At 40.0% G+C, this 22,997-nt stretch overlaps 1 protein-coding gene across 5 annotated transcripts in view; it reads right to left on the reverse strand.

Annotated features, from left to right (window-relative positions):
• The window catches only part of MGAT5 (alpha-1,6-mannosylglycoprotein 6-beta-N-acetylglucosaminyltransferase), a 257,920-nt gene that overhangs the window by 146,627 nt on the left and 88,296 nt on the right, over positions 1–22,997 (reverse strand). For all 5 annotated transcript variants that reach the window (XR_007768282.1, XR_007768280.1, XR_007768281.1 and 2 more), the window contains exon 3: positions 9,744–9,911. Coding sequence is in view for 1 of the 5 variants with exons in the window: in XM_050916018.1 (XP_050771975.1) it covers positions 9,744–9,911 (168 nt within the window). In the remaining 4 variants the exon portion in view is untranslated. The remainder of the gene's footprint in view (positions 1–9,743; positions 9,912–22,997) is intronic.

The following is a 22,997-nucleotide window of genomic DNA, read 5'->3' on the forward strand; positions in this document are numbered from 1 at the left end:
AGACGCCACCACCAAGCGACTGAAGTGCTGATCAAAGGGGAGAGTCTGGCTGAAGGGCAACCAGTCAGCCTGTGGTGAGAAGCATCTAAGCTTGTAAGGGCACTGAAAGTGTTAAGATCAGCTTAGAATGTGTTTTGCTTTTATTTCATTTGACCAAATCTGACTTTTTGTACTTTGACTTATAATTACTTAAAATCTATCTTCTGTAGTTAATAAATCTGTTTGCTTATTTTACCTGAAGCAGTGCGTTTGGTTTCAAGCATGTCAGAGACTCCCATTGGGATAACAAGCCTGGTGCATATCAATTTCTTTGTTAAGCTTGCATCGTTCAACAGGCATAAATGGACACTGCAAGATAGAGGCTCCTAGGATTGTGTCTGGGACTGGAGATATTGGTTAGTGTCTTTCGGTTGCACAATTCAAGCAGCTTACATGCCAGAAGCTATGCATGAACAGCCCAGGAGTAGGGGTTCTCACAACAGAGCAGGGTAAGCTGGCTCCCAGAGTCAAGGATTGGAGTGACCTAGTAGATCACCGGTCCAGATAACATCAGGGGAACATCACAGTGGGGTCTGCACCTCAGGGGTAAGGATGCACTCATTTAAACAACTCAACTTAATTTCCATTGTCACTAAAGAATTAAAACAGATTAATCCAGTAAGAGTCAAGGTGGTGACCCACTGACTGTTGATGAACTTATACCCTTCAAATGAGGGTGCAGACACAGCCCTAGTCAAATCCTCAGTGTTTCCCTGTGCCAACAAGTATATCTTCCAGCTTATCTGGAATGAGTTTATGTGAGCTGGCTTTCTTCCAGGTCCCTCCATCTGCCAGAGACTGGAAATGCAATCCATCATCTTACAGAGATCAATCATCAGTGTTGTCACAGTAGCCAGTACTGAGTATTATACCATGAAAAGGAAAGAGGGGTAACTGGTGAGAGGGCTATTGTCAAATGCTCACTTCTGAGGCAAGGACTGTGTTATAGCATATTTAAGTACCTCCAGGAATTCACTCCCCTTCAAGCAGGCGTTAACAATTCTCGTAAGTAATGGGACTACCTTCACCCCCACTAGTTTCCACCAGCCAAGAATTGTTTAAGAATCCCTCTGCCAGGGCTTCCTTTGTAACTATAACCAGAAACCCATAGTCCCTTCCACCTGATCATATAACCCATTACATAATAATAGAGTTTAAAGAGAGATCAGCCTGGACCAAACTTCTGAATACCCAAAAACTTTGGAGGAGTTCAGATACAGATCTTCTAACTTCACTGCTCACATTATCTAATATTTTACACAATCTGATTGTACTCTGCCTCGGGGCTGGACTCCGAAAGTTCAGGTATTTGTTGTCTCCACATGACATGGCAAAAATCATATGCATTTTACTAGTGCAATATAGAAAACAAGCATTAGAATGGAAAGCTGTGTATCACTGATGAACACCTGAGTGACTAGAGAAGATATTAATCTTAAGTAGCAACCAGAAAGAGGAATACCACAGGATAGCCAAAGAGAATGGTAATTGGAAGGCGATTTAAAGATTGTCAGAGGGTCAAGCAGCTTGAATTAATTTTGTTTACCTTTTACAGGGCACAATGCCATTGAGGCAACTGCTGTTTTATTATCAAGATGAGGATTTGTTCAATACATCCACAGTCTCTAGTCTTTCCTGATAAGTTTCTCACAATCTCATGAAGTTTGAAAAGATTTTTAAAATTAACAAATTAGCATATTAATTTATCATTCATTATGCTGCATTTCTCAAAAATGTATTCTCTGTAGGGTTTTATGGCTGTTCAGATAAACCTAGACATAAACATGCAACTCTAGGATAAACCTACTGTACATGTTCATTTTGAAAAAGTTCACCCACACAAATTATGTGAAACATTTAATTTTTATACTAGGTAGTTTAGCTGTCTATATATGACAAGGCAAACAGAAGTGCAGTTAAAATCCTTCGGCAAATATGAGATACTTTTACTCTCTCTGCTCCAACTATCAATGTCCTTAATCTGACGTAAACAGAGGAGAGTTCTGCAATCCAGAAATGTAATCAATACAAGTGTCCATGACTAAAAGTAAGACAAACTATACAGATGGAAAACTTCACAAATGGAGATGAATTTAGCTGGCTTGACTTCTGGGGTTAGATCACCTTTCTTGTATTACGTGATCATCTACTTATATTACATGATTCTTTTCTGTACACAGAGCATAATCCTTTTGTCTATGTATTTAATGAAGAATTAGCATTTGTACTTTAAAATAAAAACTTCTACTCTTTTGTGTTCAAACGGCATGTATTTATGCAGCATTTTAGTGTTCCCCTTTGGCATAGAACTATTTAGAGAAAGAGGAAATAATAGCATTACATTTTTTTAAAAAGTGTTCCCTAAATAGTTACATACATACACATATACCACTGCAAAAAAAAAACACCGCACCTTCTCATGTTGCCAGGTGGGAAGTGGCAAGGGATGTGCTGGCCACGGCTTCCCGCCTCCCCCATTGGCCTGGGACAGCAAACCGCGGCCAGTGGGAGCCGCGATCGGCTGAACCTGCCGACGCAAAGGATAAATAAACTGGTCCGGCCCACCAGGGTCCTTACCCTGACGAGCCGCCTGCCAGAGGTTGCCGACCCCTGTTATAGATTAAAGAACAGATGTAAATTGTATATATATTGTAGTCCTCTTTGTGACTGGACCTTATGCCAGCCTGCAGCTCCACTGACTTCATTGAATTACACTGCACAAGAGAAGGGATCTACCTACATGGGTCAGATTTCAGATTAATGCCTGAATTTACTGTGACAGCCTAAATGGGTATCATACTGTATAGCACACTAGTGAAGGCAGACTACTGCATTGCTCAACACTAAAAAAAGTGAATTCAGCATTTTATAATTATTTTTGGAATTATAAATGTTTCAGTCAGCTGAAATTAAACCTACCTCAAGAGCTCAAAAGCAGCATCAAAATTAATATATTAAATAGAACTTTTAAAATGATATTAATAAAAAATTAAATACTGTGGTGATGTGGTCTCAAGAGATACCTATAATAGTCTAGTCTGAAAGTGTTGAAATTACTATTGTTCGTTACTCTAACAGTAGGATTTCATGAACTATTTGTCCAAAGCAATCACTGAGACACTGCAGTGGATAAAACAGAAAAATGGTAAACCTCTCATGTTTACTGCCTTGTAATTACCCAGCACGGCAATAACTGAATAACCAAAATAGATTCCAAAGATAATATATTACAAAGAAAGCAATGGAAATATATCTTTATTTTTGGAGCTGATGGGTACATATTTAAGGCTGTCAATTAACCATAGTTAACTCACGTGATTAATTCAAAAAAATTAACTGCGATTAAAAAATTAATCACGCTATTAAACAATAGAATACTAGCTTAAATTAATTAAATATTTTGGACGTGTTTCTACATTTTCAAATATACTGATTTCTATTACAACAAAATACAAAGTGTACAGTGCTCACTTTATATTATTTTTATTACAAATATTTGCACTGTAAAAATGGGAAAAAAAAGTATTTTTCAATTCACCTCATACAAGTACAGTAGTGCAATCTCTTGACCATGAAAGCGTAACTTATAAATGTTAATTTTTTTTGTCACATAACTGCACTCAAAAACAAAAGAATGTAAAACTTTAGAGCCTACAGGTCCACTCAATCCTACTTCTTGTTCAGCCAATTGCTAAGACAAACAAGTTTGTTTAAATTTACAGAAGATACTGCTGCCCACGTCTTGTTTACAATGTCACCTGAAAGTGAGAACAGGCATTCACATGGCACTTTTGTAACGGTGTTGCAAGATATTTGCTTGCCGGATATGCTAAACATTCATATGACCCTTCATGCTTTGGCCACCATTCCAGAGGACTTGCTTCCATGTTGATGAAGCTCATTAAAAAAATAATGCGTCAATTAAATTTCTGACTGTACTCTTTGGGGGAGAATTGTATGTTTCCTGTTCTGTTTTACCCATATTCTGCCATATATTTCATGTTATAGCCGTCTCGGATGATGGCCCAGCACATGTTCGTTTTAAGAACACTTTCACAGCAGACTTGATAAAACGCAAAGAAGGCACCAGTGTGAGATTTCTAAGGATAGATACAGCACTCAACCCAAGGTTTAAGAATCTGAAGTGCCTTCCAAAATCTGAGAGGGATGAGGTGTGGAGCATGCTTTCAGATGTCTTAAAAAAGCAACACTCCGATGAGGAAACTACAGAACCCAAACCACCAAAAAAGAAAATCAATCTTCTGCTTCTGGCATCTGACTCAGATGATGAAAATGAACATGTGTCGGTCCATTCTGCTTTGGATCATTATTGAGCAGAACCCATCATCAGCATGGACGCATGTCTTCTGGAATGGTGGTTGAAGCATGAAGGGACATATGAATCTTTAGCACATCTAGCACGTAAATATCGTGTGATGTACTACAACACTGCCATGCGAACGCCTGGTCTTACTTTCAGCTGACATTGTAAACAGGATGTGGGCAGCATTATCTCCTGCAAATTGTAACCAAACTTGTTTGTCTGAGCGAATGACTGAAGTAGGACTCAGTGAACTTATAGGTTCTAAAGTTTTACATTGTTTTATTTCTGAATGCAGTTATTTTTTTGTACATAATTCTACACTTGCAAGTTCAGTTTTCACTATAAAGAGATTGCACTACAATACTTGTATTAGGTGAACTGAAATATACTTTTTTTGTTCTTTACAGTGCAAATATTTGTTATCAAAAATAAATACAAAATTAGCCCTTTGTATACTGTGTTGTAATTAAAATCAATATACTTGAAAATGTAGAAAACAACCAAAAATATTTAAATAAATGGTATTCTATTATTAACAACACAATTAATTGTGATTAATTTTTTTAATCACTTGACAGTCCTAGAATATTTACATATAAAAATTAGTTAATAACTCAGGTACTATTTATCTATAAATATAAAGTGAGCACTGTACACTTTGTATTCTGTGTTGTAATTGAAATCAATATATTTGAAAATGTAGAAAACATCCAAAAATACTTAAATAAGTGGTATTCTATTACTGTTTAACAGTGCGATTAATCACGATTAATTTTTATCAGGGTGCTGTTCTACATTTGGATGGCTTCTTAACTTCATTACAGCTAGGAAACTGCCTTTTGGAAGGACTAGTATTTCTGGTTGAAAGAAAAGAAAAGAAAAGGAAAAAGAAAAAAGAAACCAAAATCCTCACATTCAACCTAACCAACTTCTAGCTTGAAATGGCTGGCAATAGGCCTTTTAACATGCAAGAACATGAGATTAAGGGCATGTCGACATGTACAGTGCTGCAGCAGCACAACTGTATCAATTCAGCTGTGTCACTGCAGCACACCTGGTGAAGACATTCTATGCCAGCAGGAGAGAGCTCTCCCGTCAGCCTAATAAAATCACCTCTGTGAACGGCAGAAGCTACGTGGGCTGGAGAAGATCTCAGGAGGCGGTTTACTCATACCCCTGAAACTTAAGATATGCTGACATAACTGTAATATAGACATAGCCTTCGTTATGTAATATATGTCACCTGGGGTGTGACTAAATCACGCCCTTAGGTGACATAAGTTACACCAACAAAGAGCTTCTACCATTCGCAGAGGTGGTTTTATTATACTGATGGAAGAACTCTCTCCCGCCAGCACAGAGCGTCTCCACCAGACATGCTGCAATGGTACAGCTGCATCTTAAGCTGCAGTGCTGTACATGCCTTTAGCCTCCACCACCCTTATTCCACTCACCTGTTCTGTACTGCCCTGAAGCTACCTGAGAATTCAGAAGTATCTAAGGAGGCACCAGAAGAGCAAACTATTTGGCTCTTAAACAAAAGCCCCCTTCCCCCCGCCCCCGGGTTCCTACTGAAGACTGCAGAATTTAGCCCAGACTTTTTTACATTTAAAAAAGGTAATTTAGTGACAATGAAAGCTGAAAGCCTTAAGGAGATTGAAGAGCTTTTCTTGGCCACAGAACAAGTGCACCCTAGTAGCCGCTGTACAAATACAGTGCACGTAGCAGTTGTGAAGTTAGCACAGAATGACTGCGGATAAATATCCATATATTTTAAATTGGGCCTATAGATGCTAAAACTGTGAAAGGGACAAAACCCAGAAGAAAGTGGGCAGAATAACTCTATCCACTTTAGGAACTGCTGAGTTACTTTTTACGGCCTGGGTTATGTAGGTGGCCAGATTAGATGATTGTTGTGTTCTTCCCTGGCTTTAAAAATTTATGACTGGTACTGAATCAAAATTTAAAGGAGAACACGCTTTATAGCAATTGTGCAGTTCCTCCACTACCTTGGCACAAGCCTTTAACTAACATTAGCACTGAAAGCTATACGAGACTCCTGCCGAAGCAGGATGCTGTATTTGATACTGCCTTGGTGAGAATTTGTTAGTAATTTCTTGCATTGGCAATGTGGATGCACAAACAAGGAAAAGAACAGCTCAAAGTCCATTAGAAACTTAAGACAGTGTCCCTTTTTGCCAGCTCCTCAAAGGAACTCCATAGGAAACTCTTTCCTTGCTTCTAGGAAGATGTTATGAGGGGGAAAAAGGAATTATGTTGTGAAAGTAGAATGAATTATATCGTAGAAGTAGAATGAATTAAAGAAATGCTGTATGTTCCTTTAAGCAGGAATGAGGAATGTTGAGATAAAGTTGTCAGGAAGAGGAACATTAAGGTATTGAACAATGGGTCCACTTAAACTGACGGTGGGACATTAACAGGAGATTGGGGAGAGTTAATAAGGACATGAGATATGTGTCTAGCCCCAGGTAAATGTATCAGTTCTGCTCCCTTTGTAATCTTGTAAATTTTGCACCCTTTTATCTGTATAAATAAGGTGGTTTGAGCCTTTTATGGTGCTCACATTTTCTGGGTGTATTAGCAGAGCGCTTTTGCTAACAAACAGAGTGGTCTGACAAATTGTGAGTACTGAATCTGACTTTGACAATTTGAATAAATCTTCTCTCATCAAGGTGCTTAGAGCCCTGCTTGTGCAACATAAACATCCTAGGTAGCAATATAAAAACACGTGGACTGTGAAAATCGGTCAGACTGTAAGGATCTTTTAAGGACTAAAATCTTGACTTGTGATTTGTCTTTATTATTTCAGTTTTCTCCTCCAAAAGCAGAGCAACAAGGAAGTCAGAAAAGTTTAAGTACCAATTTGAGCAAGGTACATCTTAACCTTTTATTCATGCACCTAGTAAGAGGCAAGAATAAGTAATCTAGACATTTATAATGTAAAAGTAAACGCTCAGAAATAATAAAAATAGTACTGTAGCACTATTATTCCTGCCACGCTATACACAATTATCTTCAGCAGTAAGACAAAAGAGGGTGACTGAGTAATGGCAGTATGTCTCAAGTGACGGCCATTACAATTTAACAACCTGGGAAGTGACACGTTCTCCTAAAAGTGCCTTGTTACAGTATCTTATTTTTCATAACAGGAAAGAAACTGATACTGCTGAGCATTACTGAGTTACATTAGAGAGCATTATCAAAGCTGGCCAGAAAGCTTTACTTGGTCCTGAGGGTCAAAATTATTTAACTGTACCTAAGATTTTAGGGTCATGTTTAAACAGCCATCATTATAAGCTAGTGAAATTTCCCAGGAAACTGGACAAAGTAATATGAGCAGGGTCCCACTCAACTCCTTCTCCATCCATGACTAAGTTCTTCTTTCCTAATTATCTATCCAGGTATTATATGGCCCACATTACCATAGTATCTGAGCACGAGTTCTCCGCATACCCACAACCACTCACTCCCTCTTTGCCTGCAGCACAGCTCAGGCCTTGGTTACTCATGAAAACTGTATTGCTTTAACTACAATGGCTTAATTAAAATGGTACAGCGCCTAGTGTGGACACAGTTATATTGCAATAAAGGTGCCTTATATCAGCAGAGCCATTACCATAGAGAGTGGTCCCCAACCTTTTAGTCTGGGGGGCACCAAATGAAGAACCGTGGCGGGTCGAGCATCCGCCGAAATGCCACTGAATTTGGTAGCATTTCGGCAGTACCGCCTCTCAATGACGTCGCTTGTCGGCGGCAAGCGGCATCATCGAGAGGCGTCGCCGCTGAAATGCAGCTGAATTTCGAAGGCATTTCGGCAGATGCTAGACCGCCGCCAGGACGCGAGCGCATTTAGATGCCCGCATGGTGCCCCCGGGCACCTAGTTGGGGAACACTGCCATAGAGAAGGAGAATAAACTACATCAATATAAGGCAACATTATACTGATACCACCGCATTCGCATTAAGGGTTGTACCATTTTATTGGGGTACAAAAAAATTACAATCTATCTGAAATAGTTATACCGGTACAAAACCTGGGTGTAGACAAGGCCTCAGGCTGTTGAAATTCCTGCCCTTACCTCTCCTCCCTCCGCCCCTCCCCTCCCCACCCCTCCCACTCACCAGCTTTGGAAATGGGCAACAGGATGGATCACTTGATGATTACCTGTTCTGGGGCATCTGGCATTGGCCACTGTTGGGAGACAGAATACTGGGCTAGATGGACCTTTGGTCTGACCCAGTATGGCCGTTCTTATGTTCTTACGGCTATGCACAGTCTGGCTATGATCCCATGCCTGGACTGGAAAACCTGGTTGTGGGGTGGAAGCAATAACTCCCAAACGAACAAGAGCACTGGATACCTGCTTGGGCCCACCGGCACCAGAGGCAGACAGGGAACTGGGGATAGCAATCTCTGGCTGGTTGGTCAAGTGTGTGCAGCATTTAGTGCAGGACTGCTGAAAGACTCTAGCCCTATGTGGATACACAGTCCTAGAGACATACTGCTGCCATTGGACTTAAATACACTGAGAGATGTCAACAAAAATGTCAGCCCAACAAAACTAAAACTAGTAAGAGAACTTTTCAAATGACATTTTATTCAAACTATGACACATTTAAACTAAAGACTATCTATTCTAACAAATAGGATTGTGCAGTATGTGCTTTTCTTGTCAAATCACAGGAACTACTGGACATAACAGGGAAGGAGATTTTTACATCTTGGTTGATGCTGAGGCTGCGGTGTAATTAAAAGTTATTAAAAAATCTGCTTTATTGCTTATTTGGATAGGTATTGGCTACCCCATTAAAATCTGTTAAAGGACAGACAAAAGGCATGAGGACAGATTTGCACAAAACCAAGTAATCAAACTTCTTGAGATTGGGACAAAATGTTAGTGTACTGCCTCCTCTCCCAAATCTGTCCCTATATACTGTGAAAATGTGTTAAATTGGCATGAGCAATTAAACGGTTTCAAAACCAACAATATGGCTTTCAAGACCCCCATTCCAGTTCTGCTATTACACTTCAGTCCTTGCCTGCATCACTGCACTCAAACTAGTCCATTCTCTATTCACAAGCCTCTTTCAGTAGAGGTTGACAACCCAGTTATGTAGTGTGAAGCCTGTGTAGCAGCTAATTTTCCACTCCACTAGAAGGAGACCAGTAACTCACATCTTTTTATGACACAGTTTCAGTTTTTACTTTGGGGTTCCCCAAATGAAAACCAATTAATCAGTTTTGCCATCTTATTTCTGAAGAGCTCATAACATGTAGTGCTTTCAGCTAAAGGGTATCAGTGTTACTGTGTCTTTACACGATAAAATAAGGTTGGAATTCAACAGTTTTCACACCTACCTGCTACGTTGAGCTTTTCAACTGCTCCTAAGCTGGGAGCAGCAGTGGTGGTACTGTTGGTAGAGTTTGCTCCTGTGCCATTAATTACGAGGTTCTCCACCTTGGACTCTAGCTTGCCAATACGCTCCAAGATATTATCCAATAAGACTGCAAGAGTTTTCTTTAGATCTATAACAAATGAAAAACAAACCATGTAACATCACACTGGATACCACATCGACACATCAGACACTCATCACTGACACCTCATATCAATCAAATAAAAAAGAGAAGCTAATGCAAATACTACTTTGCAGCCCAGCAGTGATCACATACCATTTCACCATTACAGGTCCCCCCTCAGCCACAGCAAGTGTCTTAAAATTGTTGGAGAAATCAGATTGTATTTAGAAATCTTTGTTGTGGAGCTCCTCTCATCATATAAATATATTAGAGTTGTCGATTAATCGCAGTTAATTCACACAATTAACTCAAAAAAATTAATCGCCATTTTAATCACACTGTTAAACAGAATACCAATTTATTAAATATTTTTGATGTTTTTCTACATTTTCAAATATATTAATTTCAATTAAAGCAAAGCATACAAGGTGTACTGTGCTCACTTTATATTATTTTTTATTATAAATAGTTTCATTGTAAAAATGATAAAAGAAATAGTATTTTTCACTTCACCTCATACAAGTACAGTAGTGCAATCTCTTGATCGTGAAAGTGCAATTTACAAATGTAGATTTTTTTTTGTTACATAACTGCACTCAAAAACAAAAGAATGTAAAACTTTAGAGCCTACAAGTCCACTCAGTCATACTTCTTGTTCAGCCAATCACTAAAACAAACAAATTTGTCTACATTTATGGGAGATAATGCTGCCCACTTCTTATTTACAATGTTACTTGAAAGTGAGAACAGATGTTTGCATGGCACTTTTGTAGCTGGTATTGCAAGATATTTATGTATCAGATATCCTAAACATTCATATGCTCCTTCATGCTTTGGCCACCGTTCAGAGGACATGCTTCCATGCTGATGCTGCCCATTAAAAAAACAATGCATTAGTTAAATTTATGACTGAACTCCTTGGGGGAGAATTGTACATCTCTTGCTCTGTTTTACCAGCATTCTGCCATATATTTCATGTTATAGCAGTCTCTGATGATGACCCAGTACACGTTGCTCGTTTTAAGAACACTTTCACTGCAGATGTAACAAAACACAAAGAAGGCACCAGTGTTAAATTTCTACAGACAGATACAACACTTGACCAAAGGTTTAAGACTCTGAGGTGCCGTCCAAAATCTCCGATGCAGAAATCACAAAATCCAAACCTCCAAAAAAGAAAATCAACCTTCTGCCAGTGGCATCTGACTCAGATGATGAAAATGAACATGTGTCAGTCCACAATGCTTTGGACTATTATCAAGCAGAACCCACCATTAGCATGGACGCATATCCTCTCGAATGATGGCTGAAGCATGAAGGGACGTAAGAATCTTTAGCGCACCTGGCACGTAAATGCTTTGTGACACTGGCTACAACAGTGCCATGCAAATACCTGTTCTCACTTTCAGATGGCATTATAAACAAGAAGCAGACAGCATTATCTTCTGCAAATGTACACAAACTTGTTTGTCTGAGCGATTGGCTGAACAAGAAGTAGGACTGAGTGGACTTATAGGCTCTACAGTTTTACATTGTTTTATCTTTGAATGCCAGTTTCTTTTGTACATAATTCTACATTTGTAAGCTCATCTTTCATGATCAAGAGATTGCACTACAGTACCTGTCATGGGAGAATTGAAAAAAATACTATTTATTTGGTTTTTTATAGTGCAAATATTTGTTATAAAAATAAATATAAAATTAGCCCTTTGTACACTATGCTGTAATTAAAATCAATATATTTGAAAATGTAGAAAAACATCCAAAAATATTTAAATAAATGGTATTCTATTATTAACAGCACGATTAATTGTGATTTTTATCACTTGACAGTCCTAGAATATTTACATATAAAACTAGTTGATAGCTCAGGTACTATTTATGATCATCATGGATGAGTATTAAATTAATCAAGACAAAAACTAGACTGGAATTAATATTAGCACTCAGGAAAATCGCATTCATGAACAATTACCCTACACAAGAACTATTTTTCCATTCTGTGCAAATTAAGACATACGCTCCTCTGGTCACAGAACTGATCTATATAACTATTTTGTGAAGCACATTGTAAGAAACAGATCATATAATTTCTATAATTTACATAGCTGGATATCTGTGTGTGTCTTTATAATTAAGATAAAACTGTATCCATATACATTTACGCATGCTGTATCTGTGTTTGTATATATACTTGTATTATACATCTGCTTATATAGTGATATATGCAGGTAATTTACACACACGCTTTTTCTATTCAGATATTATGGTAATAGGGTAGGCAATATACACACGCTTGTAACCAGTTATCCTGTGTATACCAATGAACTTGTGAGTTCTTGTTTTAAAACCAGTCAAAATTAACCATCCTGACTGCAGCACAAATTAAACTGTTAAAAGTGATAAATGGATTTATCGTTTGTAACAGTGGTACAGAAACTCTGCAAGCAGCAGCTAGAACTTAGCATTCAGTGCTTATTTGGACATGTAAATCATCAGGATCAAGTTATTTTACAGTTTTTACTTGTAAACAAGGAAACTATTCTCCTTGATTGAAAAGCATAATACCCAAATCCTTATATTACACTCAAATGCTACAGTAATGAGATTTAGCTCCACATTTGTGTACCATGAAATGAACAGTCTATGGGATGTTCTACTGAATGAAAAACGCCCCATCACTAAAAAACAGGGCTCAGTTCTCATTCAGACTGAGCAAAGCCAGCAAATAACTTTCACACTGTTACATCATTAGGGCCCTAACAAATTCGTGGTCCACTTTGGTCAATTTCTCTGACATAGGATTTTAAAATCCATTTATTTCATGATTTCAGCTATTTAAATGTGTTGTTTCATGGTGGTGTAATTGTAGGGGTCCTGATACAAAAAAGGTGTGTGTGTATGCGTGTGCGCAAGGGGAGATGATCGCAAGGTTATTGTAGGGGGGGTTGCGGTACTGTGCTGTGGTTGCTACTGGTGGCTGGGCAGTTGGAAAGTGGCAGCTGCTGGCTGGGATCCCAGCTCTGAAGGAAGAGCTACTGCCAGCAGCAATGCAGAAGTAAGGATGGCCTGGTATGGTACTGCCATCCCTACCTTCTGCGCTGCTGACTGCAGAGCTGGGCCTTCAGTCAGCAACCACCATTCTCCGGCCGCCCAGCTCGGAAGGCAGCAGCGCAGAAGTAAGGGTGGCCCGGTATGGTATTGCCACCTTTACCTCTGCACTGCTGCTGGTGGGGTGGCCAGAGAGCAGAGGCTGTTAGCCAGGCACCCAGCTCTGAAGGCTGCACAGAAGGAAGGGTGGCAATACTGTGACCTCCACTAAAATAACCTTGTAACTCTCTTTTGGGTCAGGACCCCCAATTTGAGAAACACTGGTCTCACTCGTGAAATCTGTATAGTATAGGGTAAAAGCACACAAAAGACCAGACTTCCTGGGAGGATGCCAGATTTCACGGTCAGGGACACATTTTTCATGGCTGTGAATTTGGTAGGGCCGTATACATTTGGCTTCTTTGTGGTCATGCAAACTCTGACTTTTATACCATATACCAATAATGTAATATACCATATCACTAGAGCCACCCCATGCAAGTAGAGCGGGGGGGAAAAAATGCATATTGTGCAAAACAACATAGGAAGAATATGAGGAAGTTGATTAATGAACAACAAATAAAAAGTATAAAATTTTGAATTTAGGAAATGTTACAGAAAAGTTGACAGACTGTCATGAGGTAAAGACAATGTGGGAAAGGGGAGAAAAGGACATAATTATACAAGGATTACAGTGCTGGCCTAAACTTTGAATGTCCTGGAGTTTGCCTATTTATGGCAGTATCTCAAGAATTTACAAATATTCAACAGATGCTACCACTACGCTGTTAATCATGCAAAAATAGGTTTAAAATGTGTAATTATCTTCTTTTCATAACTTTAAAATCAAATGGTTTTCTGATCTATAATCTGACGTGGCAGAATTTTCAATTATAATTCATAAGCAGAGATTTGCTTGCTTTACACTGGGTTTAGTTTTGTCATATGGTTTTTAGTGTTTCTAATGAGTTTTTAATCAGCAGTCAAATATTTGTGCAAACAAGAGGAAGTTTATGTGGAAAGGCTGTTAAGTTGCAAGCACGGATGGCATTGGGAGTAGGAAAATGAATTACACCTATTTTAAGGATACTCCAACTATGCATATCTTCCTCCACTGGCACTGTTTTCTTTACCTTCCAAAGACCATAACAAGTGAAAGCACAGAGAGTACACAATTAAAAAAATTATATTATATTTTATATATATATATAACACTCATATTTTGAAATATGTATCTATATATACATACCATATTGTAAAGCATTTTTACATAAATTTTAATAATTGAAAATGTTAAGAAACTGTCACATTGGAGCAGAGTGACAGAAAAAGATTAAACAGTTATCAACGTGACTTTAAGGTCCAATTTCTTGCAGCCTGTCTGGAAATGCTGTGTTTTTCAACCTTTTCGAGCTGGTGACAAAACAAAATATGAAACCCTCCCCCCACTAGAAAAACTTGCAAGCTCCTACCTTCAGCGTTGGCCACAGGGCTTCAGCACCCTTGCGGGGCACATGACATGTACATTCACTTCCCAGGGCCCCCTGTGGCGTGGGGCCCCAAGTAGTTGCCCTGCTTCCTACTCCCAATGCCGTCCCTGCTTACAACCCCCCTAAACCCATCCCACAACCCGTAGGTTGAGAAAAATTGCTATATAGGATGGGAGCTCCATTTACAAGATATGTAACATAAAAGATCTTAAAGGTGTCAGTTGTCCAGAGTAGCAATGTATTTTTGGCACTGATAGAGCAAGCTCTGGATTTTGGACCAATGCAATTCTTGATTACCATTAAGCACTTGCTATAGATAGAGGATGTGACAAATTGACAATATCTTGCAATATTCAGAACAAACCTTATCGAATTAAGATAAACTTCACCGAATTAACTTGAATGTTACCGAATTAGAATTAGTACCTTTGGGGTCAATTGTACTAAAAATGCAGTTGTCTATGTATTATTATAGAATCACATGTAACTCCTCTAGGAGCAGAGCGATGCTAATGTAATTCCTCCCATTATTAGCCATTTGAAGCCACCTCCTGGAGAGGTTTGTATATACTAGTTCAAACTGAATTCTCCAGGAACCAACAGATAAAGGATTTTGGGGTAAATAGCCTCGTTTTAAATAGACTCCAGGCCTTCTTCCTGATTGTGCAAGTGGACGGGTCTATAGAGGGTTCCAGTCCTTAGGGAAGACTCTGTGCTTGATCTGAGCTGAAGCTGTAACGAAGTTGAAACCATGAGGAAACCCCTTGGATAGGGTTTTGAAGGACTGCTCCTGCCAGAGCCCAAGTTATGGTCGGGACGGTCTCTAGTAAGGTTATTAGCATGCATGCGGGGAGGGATGGGGGATAATTGTTTTTAAATGTGTTCTCTCTGTAGTGATTTTAAACTCACTTGCATACGAAGTGCTGTGTGGTACCTTATAATAGTGGGCAATTACTCTATTACTAGTCTCTGAAGAGAACCTAAGCAGGCCTGCTTAGGCAGAGTCTCTGGCTTGGTTGTTACAGTATAGGCAGGGGTCCGTGCAATCTGGAACACCCTGGTCAGAAGGGTATTTCCACTCTAAACCCAGGGTTGTGAGTTCAATCCTTGAGGGGGCCATTTAGGGAACTGGGGTAAAAATCTGTCTGGGGATTGGTCCTGCTTTGAGCAGGGGGTTGGACTAGATGACCTCCTGAGGTCCCTTCCAACCCTAATATTCCATGATAAGAGAGGAGAAAGCCAGAGGAGAATGAAGCCTAGAGCAGGTGCCATTGCTGGACCACCGAAGAGGAACAGAGGTGCAGTTGCCCTGAACTGTGAGAGAGGGCTAGGGACGATTGCTGATATTAAAACATTTAAGTGTTTTGGAACCATCATGTTGAGCACATTGTTAGCATCTGTAAATGCATGTTCTTATTACTGTTGCCCTCAGGTTCCCTACCTTCCCATTAATCTATCTGAAATTTCTAAAGCTAGAAAACAGTTCATATAATGTGCCACCTAAAATTTTGAAACCCCAGCTTTTAAACAACATAAAGAATTAATCTTTAAGCCTAACTGTTCCCATGATATTGATTGTTAAAGTCACGCCTGATGATAAAGCAGAAGGGGTGAAATTACAGAAGCAAGATGGTAATCAGAAACAACCTATTTTAAAACATATCATTCATGGGAATTTATTGAAATTCTGTTCCCCTATAATTTTGTTACGGAATATTTCATATGTAAAGCTTCTTGAAGATTAAATGTAATGTTGATCCTCAGTCTAGCATCCTCTCTCACTAAAGTCAGGGTTTTAGTATTATGCCATTGGTGACAATAAACTAATTGGATTTCCATATTCAAAAGGAATGACAGTGACCCAAAAAAGTTAGAGAAAATACTGATGGTTCCTAGGGAAGGCCGAGACAGTGCTACCGTGGTAGTTCTTTAATGACAGAGCCTTGAAAAACAACCGGATTGACATTCAAATAGACTCCACCCTACAGGGCTAGGAAGCAATAATGGGGAACCAAATAGCCCATATCTCAATAGTTCAGGTCTCACTGAGCCACAGAAGAACGTTCAAACTACCTAAAGGGCAGCAGGTGCCAGTCACTTAAAAGATCCATTCAGAAGAAGGCTCGAAGATGTATTAGCAAGGTTTAAAAATGGTCTGTGTAGCTAAGTGGCAAACCAAGCATACAGCATTTTAAAATTTTATTTATAACTTGTTCCAAACTAGGAACTGACCAATTTGAAAATGATCATGTCTGATCCACCCTGGCCAGGCAAACAACATTTAAACCAGTTACAATGAATGTGTTAAACAGTTCCACGAAAATAATTTAAAGGCAGGGCTCCAGAGGCCGCTGCCACTAATATCAGACTGAAGGGAAAAAGGAGAGCAAGGAACCTGCACAACAGTACAATGCCGAAGGAGTAAAACCAGAAATAAGGTAGAATTAAAGATTAAAAAACAATGTTGCCTGCAGTGTGGCAGCGTACAAAATACAGTGAGAAGAGTAACACAAAAAAAGGGCCTTCTACAATGCTGCCAACTGCACTAATTGGGGCAGGCTGCAGAGTAGGAAAACAGGCAAGCACCTGAAAGTTATCACTTGGATGCAAATTAAAAAGCAGGAGGGGAAGCTAAGAATGTGTGTCTATCTGATGTGATGAAAACAAAAAATTTTCCCACCCACCCCCATTTATACTATTCTAATGTTTAAAAATAAAATTACACACAGACCAAAGTTAAAAGATGCCCATGTCTAGAACACCAGGTATAAAATAGAGGAAATATATAAATCGGTAAAAAAAAAAATGTTGCTGTGTGAAAATTAAAATGGAGGTATCAGGAGAGTTGTGTTTGTTCAATGGCTATTAAAGGATGAGGCTTCAGAAACATGGCAACAGTTTGGGGAGGCTTTCATTGACTAGTGGATCAACATCTTCTGACTACTGTGATAAATACTGACCATTAACAAGGATTTGGCCTTCAGATAAAATAGTTAGGTATATTAAAAGTTTGAGACTTAATTCGATGCAGTGCCCAATGGACACCCAACTCAAGTATGGCATTATTCTTATTCATTATTCTTTAAACAGAGCACCAGTCATACTGTCACTGAAAATACTTTACTGCAAACATCTTAATCCTTCATCTTCAAAATCCCCAATTTGCATATAAAATGTGTGAAGCTGCAAAGTATATATATTTAATTATTGTTACTTTGCACTTACATAGCACCTGTTTAGCTAAGGATCTCACTCTCTTTTCCTAAACAAGAACAGTAAGTTTGTTTCCTGTGAAGTAGGTTAGGATTAGAGCAGGGGTGGGCAAACTGTGGCCCAGATCTGTGGGCCCTGTGCTCAGGGGTGGCTCCAGGCATCAGCATGCCAAGTGCGTGCTTGGGGCGACAAGCCACTGGGGGCGCTCTGCCGGTTGCCGCGAGGGCGGCAGGCAGGCTGCTTTTGGCAGCTTGCCTGCGGAGGGTCTGCTGGTCCCGAAGGCAGCCTGCCTGCCATGCTTGGGGCGGCAAAATGCCTAGAGCTGCCCCTGCCTATGCTGCTCTCAAAAGTGGCCGGCATCAGGTCCCTGCGGCCCCCGGGCGGGGGAGGGGGACAGAGGGCTCTGTGCATTGCCCTTGCCTTCAGGCACCATCCCCCACAGTTCCCATTGGCTGGGAATGGGGAACTGCAGCCAATAGGAGTTTCAGGGAAGGTAGAAGGAGGCGCGGCAAGGGCAGCACACGCAGAGCCCTCCGCCCCCCGCCTCCCCTAGGGCCCACTTTAGCTAATGACATCCTGTGTACTTGAATTTTGGCTAGAACACATTAATGCAGCCCTAATTTTACAAAAGATGCTATGAAACCTCTGATGACAGGTGACACTTTATGTTTTGCTGATCAGCTGAGGCTACAGCACCCTTACTTAATGATGGGACACTGGCTAAGTACTGATTCAAAGGGAAGAGCACCACCTACTGAATGAACATCACCATTCTTTGCAGAAATCTGGGCTTTCTTTGTGAGAGGTCTTCCATACAATCTAACCCAACTCTGCTTAGCTTGTGATATTTAATGGGATCACAATACAAGTTGGTATGCCTGCAGGCTGCCAGACACAAATAAAAACAATCACAGAACAAGGGTTATTTGTTATCTAAGCCACCTAGCAATATAATAGTCAGCTGCCTAGCGGATGGTGACCTTAACCTCATGAGCAAACACATTCACGGAAACACCAGAATCTTCTCAGAGGAAACAAAGCAGTAATAGAAACTGCATACCCTCCCAGCATCTCTGGCATCTGCTGTAAAGAGGTGCTTTCATCCCACACACTGAAGTGAAAGAGGATACCCACAAAGAAAATGAAAGGCTCTTAACTACGTGAGCATGCAGCCCTAATCTAGGGCATCGTAACTTACTTGTGCAGGTCTAGAAGAAACACCATTAAGATTTCATTTTGATAAAATGTTGAAGAGGAAATAATCTCAATTACTAATTAGCTATTAACTTGAGATAGTCTAAAAGGGAGACTACTCTCCATCACAACAGGTGACAAAGAAAGCGAGCTGAAAACATGTGCCAGGAACACACAGTTACATCAGATTTAAAGGGACAGCATCAACCTGAAGTCTAGCCTTCCCTCTCCCTCCCCCGCCCCTCTTTTTTTAAAGCAAGAGTTTGAATAATATGCCCATCTGGGAGCCCTTGCCAATATCTGTGGGTTTTACACATTTTCCCTATTTAAAAAAAAAATCTTTATTTCTCCTCTGTTTCAGTTTAAGGACCCACACAAACATGGGAGAAAGGAAACAGTGAAACTTACTATATATAAGTGCTGTCAATAGTAGGTAAAAGATTCAGAGAAATACATGATTAAACTTGGGACTAAATACCTGGTTTTACTTTTTAAAACAGTTTTACTAAATGTAATTTTATGAAGATACAGCAAAAATCAGAACTGAAATGGAAAAGATCAGAACACACATAAGCAATTGTCAAGTTTTTGATTATTTTTTATTCAGCATCTCTTGAATCACTTCACACATCTGAACTGACAGATCAAGTTTCTCAGTAAATGGCAACGACAGATTTTAAGCAGAGATAACAATATATAGATAATCACAGTCACAGCAGACGTAAGTACTGGGAACCTGTAGTAAAAATTAGCAGTGGACTGAATCATACTGGGTTCAAGATAGTCTCTGAAGAGCATGATGTAAATGAGTTTGGATTTTGGACTACTCACAATTCACAGCAATTTCACACCTACGCATTCTCTCTCTGAACCTTTTCTGATTCTAATCTCTCTTTTGATATGAGGTGATCAGAAATGCATGCAGTATTCAAAGACTGGGCATACCAAGGGTATTAGAAAAAATAATCCCAGCTATACAGACAAAATGATGAAGGTCTAAATGAGCTGTTGCCACATAACAAAAAAATCTTGGAGTCATTGTGGATAGTTCTGGGAGAACATCTAGTCAATGTGCAGTAGTCAAAAAAGCTAACAGAACATTAGGAATGATTAGGGAAGGGTTAGATAACATGACAGAAAATATTAAAATGCCATTATGTCAGTGGTTCTCAACCAGGGTCTTTCAGGGCAGTACACCAACTCATCTGGATATTTGCCTAGTTTTACAAAAGGCTACATAAAAAGCACTAGGGAAGTCAGTACAAACTAAAATTTTATATAGAATCATAGAAAATTAGGCTTGGAAGAGACCTCAGGAGGTCATCTAGTTCAACTCCCTGCAAGACCAATACCGACTAAATCATCGCAGCCAAGGCACTGTCAAGCCGGGCCTTAAAAACATCTAAGGATGGAAATTCCACCACCTCCCTAGGTAACCCATTCCAGTGCTTCACCGCCCTCCTAGTGAAATAGTGTTTTGTAATATCCAACCTAGACCTCCCCCACTGCAGATTGAGACCATTGCTTCTTATTCTGTCATCTGCCACCACTGAGAATATCCTCTTTAGAACCCCTCTTCAGGTAGTTGAAGGCTGCTATCAAATCCCTCCTCACTCGCCTCTTCTGCAGACTAAACAAGCCCAATTCCCTCAGGCTCTCCTCGTAAGTCGTGTGCCCCAGCTCCTTGATCATTTTCATTGCCCTCCGCTGGATTCTCTCCAATTTGTCCACATCCCTTCTGTAATGGGGGGGCCAAAACTGGATGCAACACTCCAGATGTGGCCTCATCACGGCTGAATAGAGGGGAATAATCACTTCCCTCGATCTGCTGGCAGTGCTCCTATTAACTGCAACCCAATATGCCATTAGCCTTCTTGGCAACAGGCGCACACTGCTGACTCATATCCAGCTTCTCACTGTAATCCCCAGGTCCTTTTCTGCAGAACTGCTGCTTAGCCAGTTGGTCCCCAGCCTGTAGCAGTGCATGGGATTCTTCCATCCTAAGTGTTGGACTCGGCACTTGTCCTTATTGAACCTCATCAGATTTCTTTTGGCTCAATCCTCCTATTTGTCATAGGGTCCAAAGTGACCTACCCTACCCTCCAGCATATCTACCTCTCCCCTCAGCTTAGTGTCATCTGTGAACTTGCTGATGGTGCAATCCATCCCATTATCCAGATCATTAATAAAGATGTTGAAAACAACCGGCCCCAGGACCATATCCAGATCATTAATAAAGATGTTGAAAACAACCGGCCCCAGGACCGACCCGTGGGGCACTCCGCTTGATACCGGCTGCCAACTAGACATAGAGCCATTGATCACTACCCGTTGAGCCTGACAATCTAGCCAGCTTTCTATTCACCTTATAGTCCATTCATCCAGCCCATACTACTTTAACTTGCTGGTAAGAATACTGTGGGAGACCATATCAAAAGCTTTGCTAAAAGTCAAGATATATCATGTTCACTGATTTCCCCATATCCACGGAGCCAGTTATCTCATCACAGAAGGAAATCAGGTTGGTCAGGCATGACGTGCCCTTGATGAATCCATGCTGACTGTTCCTGATCACCTTCCATTTTGAAGCACTTGGAGGAGAGGTTTCCTTGAGGACCTGCTTCATGATTTTTCCATGGACTGAGGTAAGGCTGTAGTTCCCCAAGGTTCTCCTTCTTCCCTTTTTAAAAGATGGGCATAATAGTTGCCTTTTCCCAGTAGTCCGGGACCTCGCTCGATTGCCACAAGTTTTTCAAAAATAATGGCTAATGGCTCTGGAATCACATCAGCCAATTCCCTCAGCACTTGGGATGCATTAGATCTAGACCCATGGACTTGTGCACGTCCAGCTTTTCTAAATAGTCGTTACCCTGTTCTTTCACTACTGAAGGCTGCTCAGCTCCTCCCCATACTGTGTTGCCCAGGACAGCATTGTTGGAGCTGACCTTGTCTGTGAAGACCGAGGCAAAAAAAGCAGAATATTTCCGCTTTTTCTACATCATCTGTCACTAGTCTGCTCCTCTCCCTTCCGTTCATTAAGTATCCCACACTTTCCCTGAACTTTTTCTTGTTGCTAACACACCTGTAGAAACCCTTCACATTTCTTGCTAGTTGCAACTCCAGTTGTGTTTTGGCATTCCTGATTACACTCCTGCATGCTCAAGCAACATTTTTATACACCTCCCTAGTCATCTGTCTGAGTTTCCACTTCTTGTAAGCTTCCTTTTTGTGTTTAAGCTCACCAAAGATTTCACTGTCAAGCCAAGCTGGTCACCTGCCATATTTGCTATAGACGATGGCTTGTTTATACTGTTATACATATTATCAGTGGTTCTCAAACTGTGGGTGAGTTCGTTTTAATGGGGTCACCAGGGCCAGCATTAGACTCACTGGAGCCCAGGGCAGAAAGCCGAACCCTGAGCCCCACTGCGTGGCACTGAAGCCAAAATAGAGTTAAGTGAGGTGAAACTTAGGGTATGCAAGACAAAAATCAAACTCCTGAAAGGGGTACAGTATTCTGGAAAGGTTGAGAACCCCTGTGCTATGTAAATACATGGTACGCCCACACCTTATGTCCTGAATGCAGTTCTGGTCACCTCGTCTAAAAAAGATATATCAGAACTGGAAAAGGTGCAGAGAAGGGCAACAAAAATGATTCAGGGTATGGAACAGCTTCTATAGAAGGAGAGATTATAAAGACTGGGACTGTTCAATTTACAAGAGAGAACTAAGGGAGGATGAGATGGTGGTCTATAAAACCACGAATGGCATGGAGAAAGTGAGTAAGCGTTGTTACAGTGGTCTACAATTTTTGAGAAGTCATCTGCTTCAGAGATAAAATGTGATATTTATTATGTATTTTGATGTGCTGAATTCAAATATGACAATTAAAACAACTGATTGGCTACTGTTTCTAAGATATTTAAGTTTTTACATTTTATGTCTATGTATATTGTGTAGATAGTAGTCTTTTAATCATAAATTGTAAATCTAGGTCTTTTCATGTGTTTATGGTTGCTTTACATGATAATATTTCACCTGTCCTGTTTATGTAACTCTTTAAAAATCAGCAAAAGGTTTATATAAATAAAATTTATTATGAAAC

Source organism: Gopherus flavomarginatus, chromosome 10 (genome assembly GCF_025201925.1).
Source record: "Gopherus flavomarginatus isolate rGopFla2 chromosome 10, rGopFla2.mat.asm, whole genome shotgun sequence".
NCBI classification, from domain to species: domain Eukaryota; kingdom Metazoa; phylum Chordata; order Testudines; family Testudinidae; genus Gopherus; species Gopherus flavomarginatus.